This window comes from Camelus ferus, chromosome 16, assembly GCF_009834535.1.
Source record: "Camelus ferus isolate YT-003-E chromosome 16, BCGSAC_Cfer_1.0, whole genome shotgun sequence".
NCBI lineage: Eukaryota > Metazoa > Chordata > Mammalia > Artiodactyla > Camelidae > Camelus > Camelus ferus.
In genome coordinates this window covers 19,121,477-19,131,785 of record NC_045711.1, presented here as the reverse complement: position 1 = coordinate 19,131,785, position 10,309 = coordinate 19,121,477, and the positions used below count along the sequence as shown (strand labels likewise).

The following is a 10,309-nucleotide window of genomic DNA, read 5'->3' as shown; positions in this document are numbered from 1 at the left end:
CGGTTACAATGGTAACTTTATGTTATGTATATTTTAATCACAATTTTTAAAATGAGCCCTAACTAGAACCTCAAACCTTACAAAAAATAACTCAAAATGCACCATAAATCTAAATGTAAAATATAAAACCATACACTTTTAGATGAAAACACGGGAGAACATCCTTGTGACCTTGAGTTAGGCCAAGAGTTCTTAGCTATGAAACCAAAATCATAACCTGTAAAAAAAAAAAAAACACACACACAGAAAAGAAAACATGGATGAACTGGACTTAATCAAAATTAAATTTTTTGCTAATCTAAAGTAAAAATGTTGAGAATGAAAAATCTAGACTTAGAGAAAATACTTGAAATCACACATCAGGCAGAGAAGTTGTATCCAGAATACTTAACTGTTGAAACACAACTGTAGGCAATCAAACAACCCAATAAAATTGTTTCAAAAGATTTGAACAGAAACCTCAGCAAAGAAAACAGAGGGTAAGTAAGCACATTTCCCATCATGGGCCATTAGGGAGCCACAAGGAAGAACTACTACTTAGCAGGATGGCTAAAACACACACACACACACACACACACACACACACACACACACACACCCCCCAAGGAACCAACCCAAGGAACAGGAAACTGATGAGGCCAAGTGCTGGATGGGGTGCAGGTCCCAGGGACAGAGTTGTTGGGATGAACAATGGTGCAGCTGCTCTGGGACCCCGTTTGACATTTTCTTATGTAGTTAGACACTTCCCATGTGACCCAGCAACCCCACTCCTAAGTATCTACCTGCAAGAAATGAAAACATAAATTCACACAAAAATCCGTACTTGCATGTTTATAACGGCTCTATTCATAATCACCAACATGTGCGAACCACCTGGGTTCCCCTCTGACAGGTGCACGAGTAAACCACCTCTGGTGCATCCATGTCACGAAGTGTCCTCTGCACTGAGAAGAAATGGCCTCCAGTACAGGCGTCTCGGATGCATCTCAGAGGCACTGTGCTGAGTGGAAGAAGCTAGTCTTGAAATATCACATACCGCACAGTTCCACGTTTACAACATTCTGTGAAAGACCACCCTGGGGACACAGGACCGGCCTGTGGTTGCCAGGTCAGGGAGTATCTGACCCCGGGGCAGCCGAGGGAACTGGTTTGTATCCTGGATGCTGTGGTGGTTACATGAACCTGTACATGTGTTAAAAGTCATCAAACTGCACTTCCATTAAGAAATCCATAATGCTGTATTTCAGTAATTTTTAAAATCCTAAAAAAAAAAAAAACCCAGCTAATTAAATGAAATATGTTAGTATTTGAAAACGTTGGGCCTTTTTACGTAGACCAGCTGGCCCGTAAGTGTCGTGGTACCGTCTGTTGACCCCGTATCAGAGGAAATTATGGAAGGCGTACTCAGGGGACAGTACCTTTTCCTTCCCTAACCCCAACCCCCGGGCCAGGCTCTCCTACCCACAATGCCGTTGGTTCTGGTATAACACAAAGTTGTGCAACCTCCACCCCACCCGATTCCAGAACGGTTCATCTCCCCGACGAGAAGCCCGTCCCCACGAGCCGTCGCCCGGTCGTCTCGGGGCTCGGCGCCCGGCTTTGGTTCCCTCACACTGCGGCCACTCCGTAAGTTTCCCTGCCCACCTGGCAGGTGTATTTGAGTTTGTCCGTCTGCCCTTCTAAGACGTACGCTCCAGGGTGGCCGGGCCTGTCCCCGCGGTCCGCAGGCCGACCTTCTAAGGGCTCGGCAGCGTCCTCGCGCGGCAGTGGGAGGGAGCCCGGCGCAGGGCCCCGGCAGAAGGCGCGACGGCGACCCGGGGACCGCGGACCCCCGGCAGCCACGCCCCTCGGGCCCGCCTCCGCCGGCGCGTGTCCCTTTAAGGGCCGCGCGGCCGCAGCCTCGCTCTGGGGCCGGAGTCTGCGCGCTCGCGCCCCGGGCGCCCCGCGGCCCGCGGCCCCTGCGTTCCGCGCGCCCCCGCCGCGCGCCCGGCCCGCGCGCCCCCCGCCCGCGCCCGGCCGGTGGAGCCTCCGCGCCCGACATGGCCCGGGTGTTCGCGGCGAGCGCCCGCCGGGGCCCATGATCCGGCTGCGCGGCTGGTGCGCGCGGCGGCCCCGCGGCGCGGCGGGGCCGGCGGTACCCGCGGGGCCGGCGGGCGGCGCTGGGCGTCGGGCGGGCCTGGGGGCCGCGCCCTGCGAGTGCTGGTGGACATGGACGGCGTGCTGGCCGACTTCGAGGGCGGCTTCCTCAGGAAGTTCCGCGAGCGCTTCCCCGACCAGCCCTTCATCGCGCTGGAGGACCGGCGCGGCTTCTGGGTGTCGGAGCAGTACGGCCGCCTGCGGCCCGGGCTGAGCGTGAGCATCCCCGCCCCCGGCCCGCGTGACCCTGGGGTCGCCGCCCGAGCCTCGGGTGGGCCTCTGGTAGCACCCGGTCCCAGCAGGGGCTGTCGCGAGGGCTTCTCAAAATTCAGGAGAACAGAAAGCGTAATCTGCCTAACTCTCCACCTTCAACCGACTTTTTAAGTTTTGGTGCACTTAGCCCCAAGTCACATTCCTGTCTCTTCCTCCCTGTGAGGTGCATGAGCATCTTTACTACCAAAGCCAGGCTCCCAGTGGGATTGAGGCCCAGAGAGGTTGCGTGCCTTTCTGGACAGCACACAGCAAGTCATTGTCTCGCTGGGTCCAGATCTCCTCCTTGGCTTATTCCCGTGTCCTGCCGACCCAGCTGAGCACCTGGGCTCACCACACCCCACACTCTGCTCTCTGAGGCCCGGGTGGTGGGAGGGAAACTGTCCAGGCACATTCCTGGACAGGTAGCTTGGTTTGTACATTTAAACCACGTGGTGAAAGGAACAGGACTTGCCATGCACAAACTTAGACGCGATGTTTTCTGCTGCCCCTCAGCTGGCCACCTAACGTGGCTGCCAGAGGAGTGGGTGATATTAGAGGCTGTTTTGTGAGCCCAGGTCACCTGCATTCTCTCCTCCATGAGGTGGACGTTAGTTGTGCCCTTATGAGGTGAGGAAACCTGTCCTAAATCAGCAGTAAGGGGCAGCCAGGATCTGAATGGCCTCCCTGCCTGCCATGTGCATTCAGCCCCCCAGAGCCCTGTCCTCCGTCCTGCTCTGACAGGTGACGTTCCTCTGACCTACAGAAGGCATCGTGACAGTCATTTGGTTTGTGGAAGGGCAGTGCCGTTTCTCTTCATTGACACCAGGTGCTTCAGAAGGCAACTTTCCCCGAGCCCAGTGTGCTGACTTCCCCCAGTCCTCGTAGCTAATTTAAAACTTGAAATCGGAGGAAATGCCCTGGTAATTGGTGCAGGTTCAGAGGCATACTACAATCCCCACGTGTTCATTCATAGCTGGTACACAGTGCTGCCAACCCAGCCCCTCTTTCCCTCCCAGGACCGTGTTAGTGTGATGTGTGAGCCCCCCCGGCTCCCGGCTCTGCAAGGACCACGGCTCGTCCAGTCCCTTGTGCCAGTGTGCAGACTCTGAGTCTCAGGAGATGAGTTACTGTTTTCCAAGTACGAGGCACAGGAACAGAGCTCCTGAGCACTAAGGAGGGGGGACTCGGGGGCACTCTGCTGATTTCTGTCCCTGGGAGCACTGCAGGAAAAGGGACTTAGTCGATGGACATGCACTTTGCTGCCAGCACAGCTCACAGCACCACATCCCTGGGTCTCCCCTTGGCGGGGCTGGCCCAGCATCTTTGGTTAAAAGCAACCAGCCAAGCAGCCAGCTTATACGTGTTGGCACCTCTACTTCACAAAATTCACGTCGGTCTGTGTTCCCCTAATTCTGACCTCCTCTGAGGTAAGCGGGCAGAGGTGGAAGGCATAGCTAGCTTTAACTGACGTAGAATCTTACGCTGTTTGGGCAGTTGAACTGACCCCAGAGGAAGGAAGTGCCTTCACCAGGGTTTCAGGGAAAGCTGGGGAGGGCAGGGTGATGCTGGGGCACTGGCCACTGAGGCCAGGGTGTTAGCGTGGGCCCACGACCCCACCCCCAGCCTCAGCCTCCTCACCCTCCACACGGCCTCCCTGTGAGTCAGAAGCCCCAGGTTCAAGTTCTGACAGTATCACCCATATGGGGCCTTGAAACACGCCTTCTGTGAGCCCCAGTTTCCCCATCTGTAAACTGAGGAGTGCGTTCTTTCCCCTTATGGGCTGTGAGGGTCAAACAAGAGAGACTGTGTATTAGCAAAACGCACCGATGTGTGTGACTTGTCGGGTAGTCGGCAAGTGTGGCCGGTGTGAGCTCTGTGGGCACACCGGACGTGCGCCGCGGGGTGGTGCTTGTTCCCAGCTGTGTGGCTGCTGAGCTGGGGGGCCCTTCTTCGACCCCACACGGGGGCCTAGGTTCCTGCTTCTCTGAGCCCAGGGTCATCACTTTCCCCTCGTCCTGGCCCCAGAAAGGTGTGGCCGACTGCAGACTTGGTTTTGTCCCAAAGCATAAAGTGGAGGCTCCTAGCCTGGCCATCGGGAGATGGAGTTCCCCTCCCAGCTCAGCCACCCAGTTGCTGTGTGACATTAAGTAAATCCCTTCCCCATTCTGGGCCTTGGTTTTCTCCCATGGAAAACAAGGGCCTGGATTTTTGGCTCTTTACTTTTTTTTAAAAATAAACAGTGTATTTCCTGGCATTCCAACGCACAGGCCCACCAGCTGTTGACTATAAGGGCTGTAGCCGCCCCCGCCCCCCCCCCCCCACCGCCATGGTGCCTCTGGCCATTAGAATCGGCAGGCATGTGGTTCGTGATGGCTGGCCCTCCCCCTCAGCGACTCTGGCCCGGCCTCAGCAGAGCCTCCCACCGCCCCGGCACCTTGGCTGGGTCCTGGCCGAAGCCAGGTCCCTCCAGGAGAGGGGCTGGGACCCAGACAAGCTCTGTGCGGTACCCCCCCCAGGAGATGGGGGTGTCTGGAGGGTGAGGAGAAATGGGCACCCCGTTCTTCCCCTGGGGGAGGCTGGGTGCTGAGGACCCTGATGTCACTCACTCCTCTCATCTTCTCAGGAGAAGGCCATCAGCATATGGGAGACAGAGAATTTCTTCTTTGACCTCGAGCCGCTGCCGGGGGCTGTGGAAGCTGTGAAGCAGATGGCCAACTTGGAGAGGTGGGCTGGGTCTGGAAGTGGGCGGAGGGAGAGGAGCCCCCTCGCTCCAGGCCCTGACGCCCTGGGGCCAGGGGCCGGCAGGGCAGGGGGTTCTCCGTGCGAGTCCGGGTTCAGAGGCAGGAGGGAGGGGCTGGGGAGGCTGAGTGCCCAGGGCACCCAGCCAGCAAGTGGGAGGGTGGCGGGGTCAACAGGGTGGTGCCGAGACCGCGGGGACTCAGTGACTCGACAGCCCTCTGCCCAGGGACCTCAGTCTGATGGTGCTTCTCGGGAGGCCGACTTGCCTGGGAGAACAGGAGCCAGGAAGCCCCATCCCCCGGGGCTCAGCTTGGGGAGACAGGAGATGCTGGTTCCAGGGGCAGGTGCCAGCTTGGTGAGGGTTTGGGGGCCAGCTGGCTTGTCACAGAACCACCAGTCTCCTGAGGGGACGCGGGCCTGGCGTGCTGCTCCCTGTATCCAGAGACTTGCCCTCGGTCTTCTTTGCCTCACGCCACATGAGGCCCTGACTGTCCCTCACATAACTTGCTCTGCGTTCCTTAATGCCTCCCTCGCTGGTATATGCTCCTTTCTCAGTGTTTCCCTGTCACGCCCAGAGATGGCACCCTCAGCTCTGCTGACCTTTGGGTCCAGCCGTGCAGAACTGCCATCAGTTGACGCCTGCCCCTGGCTGTGTCCTGGCCAGGGGTGGGTCCTGCTTGGCTGCCCAGGGCGGTGGGACAGGGCAGCATCCCTTGTATGGAGCCAGCGTGGGGCGTCCTGCGGGACAAGCTTGGAGCCTCACCCTCCTCCCTCTTCCCTCAGCACCGACGTCTTCATCTGCACGAGCCCCATCAAGATGTACAAATACTGTCCTTTCGAGAAGGTAGGACGCCCGGCTGGGCCTCCTCGCACTTCCCCGCGTGTCCCGGGTAAGGGGTGCTGGAGGGAAGGGGGCCCTCTCCTCCCGTCCGTCCCTCTCATGTCTGTGCCAGGGCTCCTCCCCCCAGGACTCGGAAATTCTGCCACTTCTGGGCAGACCTGGTGCGGATGCCAGGTGCTCTGGGGAGGGACAGTCCACGTGTGGGTGGAGGGTCCCTGTGAAGGTTGAGACCAGGAGGGGACGGGGAGGGGAAGGGGCTGTGGGCAAGGATTTGGGCACGAAAAGCCTCACAAGGGAGCTGTTGACGAAAGCACTTCTGACTGTGCCTTCTCTGCTTAAAACCTGTTGTTGGTTAAAATCTGTTTAAAACAAAGTCCAACAGAATACTTTTTTTGTTTTAATTTTTAGAGGAGGTATTGGGAATTGAGCCCAGGACCTTGCGCATGCTAAGCATACGCTCTGTCCCTGAGCTGTACCCTCCTCCCTGCAGCTGAGTACATTTTACAGATCTTACGGGCTTTTCCCAGCGATTCATGGATGGGGCAGCGTCCCATCTGGCAGAGAGAGAGGAGCTCCGAGGAGCTGCACAAAGTGAAGGACTTCTCTGGGCAGGAGGGGGCGGGGACAGGAACTCACGCTCGGCGGAACACGGGTTGGCCGTGGCTGGGTCACCCTCCTTTAGAGGGTGCAGGGGGCTGAGGGGCAGGCGACCTCCCTAGAGCTGAGTACGTGATTCCCGCGTCACTAAGATTCCATTTCTGGGAGAGGCTGAAACTGTAAGTGAAGTTTGCTGACGTGGGGCTTAGCATAAGTGGCTCCTTTTGGGGCTGTTGTCTTTTTTTTTTTTTTTTTTTTTTAAAACAAATCTGTAGTCCAGACAGGGTCTGTTGGTTAAGGTGCTTGTCTGCAAACGCAGAAGCTGAGAACAGTGTTGGAAGGACATCAGGTGTGGCCGGGCAGCTCCGGAGGAGGGGCCTGCCCATCTCTGTCCCTGCAAAGCTCCCCTGCGCTGCCTGCTGCCCCTCTGAGCCCGTTGGGGGTGCTTAGGCCTCACACCCTTGCCTGGCTGCACTGGGGTGAGAGAGGTCGGGGGACCTGGAGGGAGCAGCCGGGACCCATTTCAGCCTATGCTGTGGGGGGCGCACCCCCAGGACCGCGCCCTGCAGGGAAGGAGGGGGACACAGGTTGGCGGTGAGAGGCCTGAGTGTGGCTGGAGGCTGAGCCGCTCCCTGCGCCCCAGACACACCCAGCCCTTTGCGCACCCACCACTGCCTGAGACGTCCTCCTGCCCCAGTGGATTCGGTTCTCACGTGTCTTCCCGACAACAGCTCACTGTGGGAAGGGCCAGGCCTCTGTAAGGGGTTGTTTCAGCGCTCCTTTGAGCTCTGTGCCCTTTTCTCACCCCTCGAGCTTCACGGGAACAGGCTGAGTGCCTAACCGATCGATTGGGGAGCCGTGGGTCAAGTCCGGGCAGGGTTGGAGCTGGGGCAGGGCCATCTGGTTTGGGCTTCATGGTGGCGGGGATGGGATGATCTCATGGTCTCCCTGAGCCTGAGTGGGCTCCCTGGCGGTGACCCCACTGCCTGGGAAAAGCCCAACTGTGCCCAGGCCCCGGGGCACCGTCTTCCCCTCTCTGCTCACATTGCAGTACGCCTGGGTGGAGAAGCACTTCGGCCCTGACTTTTTGGAGCAGATTGTGCTGACCAGAGACAAGACCGTGGTCTCGGCCGACCTCCTCATAGATGACCGGGTGGACATTACAGGCAAGTGGCCTGCAGCGGGGGAGGGGTGAGCATGGGGGCCAGGCCTCGCGGCCCCTGACCCAGGTAGCCCCCCTCAGGCACAAGACATGTGTTAGGTGTCCCATCCAGCTGTGAGCCTGGCACCAAGCCTCTCCCTTTTGGGGAGACAAGACTCCTCTCTGAGGCCAGTCTTGGAAGTGTACCACTGGGCAGCAGCAAGAGTGGGCCCCAGCTCTGGGGTAACACGCTGGGTGGCCTTGGGGAGTCTCCTTAAACCTCGAAGCCTTGCTTTCCTATGTAAAATGAGGGCTGGACTCTGGCTTCCAAACATTTGCTTTTTTAGTAACAGACCCCCTTTTTCCCCAAAAGTAATTTGGACTGAATCTAACATGTAAAATGTAAAAGCAAAGCCAGTCTCTCCAGTTGAAGGTGATTCAGGTGATTTGTCTGTTTTGCTTATAGGTGGCCCTCTTCCAAAAAAACAAACAACAAACAAACAAACCTTGAAGTGGCTTAAAAAGGAGAGGGGAAATTTATTGGTTCACCTAACTGCAAAGTTGGGGTATGAGGGCTTCAGGCACGGCTGAATCTAGGCGTTCACACATCAGTCAGAAATCAGAGTTTCTTTATCTCCTGCGTACTCTGGCAGGCTCTCTCCTCCTGGAAGCCACCAGTAGTTCGGGGATAAATCCTGTTCTTTTGGACACAGTGGGAAAGCATGGACTGTTTCTTCCCTAATTACTTTGGAGCTCATTGGAAAACATGCCCGTCTCTACGTTGGTCAGTGTCCAGACGGTAGAATGCACAGGGGTGCCCACCCCTGATGTCCCAGTCCGTGAGGTTTCCCAAGGCGAGTCAGGGCACAGTGCCGGTTGTGACCATGGGGAGCAGGGGTGAGGCTGTGACCTGAGGGTCAGTGCCAGTGTGGACATGTGGACAAGAGCGATTGAAGCCTGCGGGGCTTGTGGGGCCCATGGTTGACGCTGGTGAGCTTGGAGCTGGAGCCGGGCAGTGAGGGAGGGCTGGGCACGGGGGAGAGAGGAGAGGGTGTCCGTGAGGGCCAGCCCCCCACAGTGGCGGCGGAGATAACCCTGTGGTCCAGGGGCTGTGGGGGGGCCCTCGTTTAACTCCGAGCGGCAGGGTTAGTGCCATCGCTGCCTCGCTGGCAGGGAGACTGGGTCTCAGAGACCCGAGCTGCCAGCCTGAGGACACGCGGGCTTGGTCCCGAGGCCACCCTGGGGCTCCTGACACTGGACTGAGGGGCTGCTTTCCCACCGCAGGGGCCGAGCCGAACCCCAGCTGGGAGCACGTGGTCTTCACAGCCTGTCACAACCGGCACACGCAGCTGCAGCCCCCCAGCCGCAGGCTACACTCGTGGGCGGACGACTGGAAGGCCATTCTGGACAGCAAGCGGCCCCGCTGAGCTCCCACTCGGAGTCCCGGCCCCTGGCCTGAGCCTCAGCACCCACTGCATGTCTCCCAGCCTCCAGCCCCGCCAGGCCTTAAACTGATCTCGGGGCAGGGCCAGCCCAGGGCCCTGGACGGGACTCATGCGGCCCGGCAGTACAGGCCGACCTCAGGCCCGGGCAGGCTGCCGCCACCGCGGACTCCAGACCGGGGAGGAGCCAGGGCGTTGTTCGGGGGGTGGCCACCCTCCCCCTCCCTCAGGGAAGTCCCCCTCCTCCCTGCTTGAGCCGTCAGCGAGGGGTCCCCGATGGCCGAGCTGCACCTGGCCTGCGAGGCTGGGCAACACAGGAGCCTGTGGGGACGAAAGGTCACCTTGTCAGCCCCAGCCCTGCCGCCCGCCCACCCGGTGCAATGCGGTGTCCCACAGGGAACTCCATGCGAGTCCCAGGTCACCCCAGGCTCTGCACTGGGGCCGCCGCCCACCCAAGGCCCAGAAGGGTCAGCAGGCCAGGATGTCTGCTGCAGGCATGAACAATAAATGCTGCTCGTGTACTGCCCGAGGCTGTGGCCTCTCTAGCCCCACCAGAGGTCCCCCGGGCACCCAGCTGCGCTGCATCTGTACCTGGTTGTCCCGTCTCTGGGCTCCTGGCCAGCCTTCAGCCTCTGTGACACCCTTGGGCTGCCGGGGGTGGGGTCGGGCAGGAGGAAGGCTGAGGAAGGCGGCAGGTCCGTCCTGGGCAGGTGTGCACCAGGGCTGCATCCCTTGACCCCAGGCCACCCGGCGGGGCAGGGCAGTGTCCGAGGAGACCCTGGGGTGCTGCTCGCAGGAGGAGCAGGAGGGTGTGTCACACACACCGTGAGAAGTGTCACCTTCCTGGGCTCCTTTACTCTGCCCTCACCTCTAGAAGGCAGCAGTGGGCCCCCACCTGGTCCAGTCTAGACCCCTCAGCCCTGGACTGTCCGGGGGCCACAGCCCCTGCCTGGTGAGACCCTCAGCCTCCCCTGGGCTTGGCCGTCTGCGTTCACTTCTGTCAGGGGCTCCTGCCACTGCTGACAGAAACCTCCCCAGTCAGGTTCTCAGCCAAGCCTGGTTTCTTGCAGAGGGTGGGCAGGGAGGCCCCCCAGCCTGCTGCTCTCCTGCGGCCGTGTCCTCCCTGCGCGTCTGGCCTCTGCGAAGTGCAGGGATATCTAG

The 10,309-nt window shown here is 59.2% G+C and overlaps 1 protein-coding gene across 1 annotated transcript; it reads left to right on the top strand.

Moving 5' to 3' along the window:
- The first annotated feature begins 1,962 nt into the window (after positions 1-1,962).
- Positions 1,963-9,675, top strand: NT5M (5',3'-nucleotidase, mitochondrial). The gene is given in 6 exon segments (XM_032499042.1): positions 1,963-2,173; positions 2,176-2,352; positions 5,012-5,112; positions 5,911-5,971; positions 7,617-7,731; positions 8,991-9,675. Coding segments are annotated over 6 exon segments (693 nt in total). The 5' UTR covers positions 1,963-2,077; the 3' UTR covers positions 9,134-9,675.
- Positions 9,676-10,309: the final 634 nt, after the last annotated feature.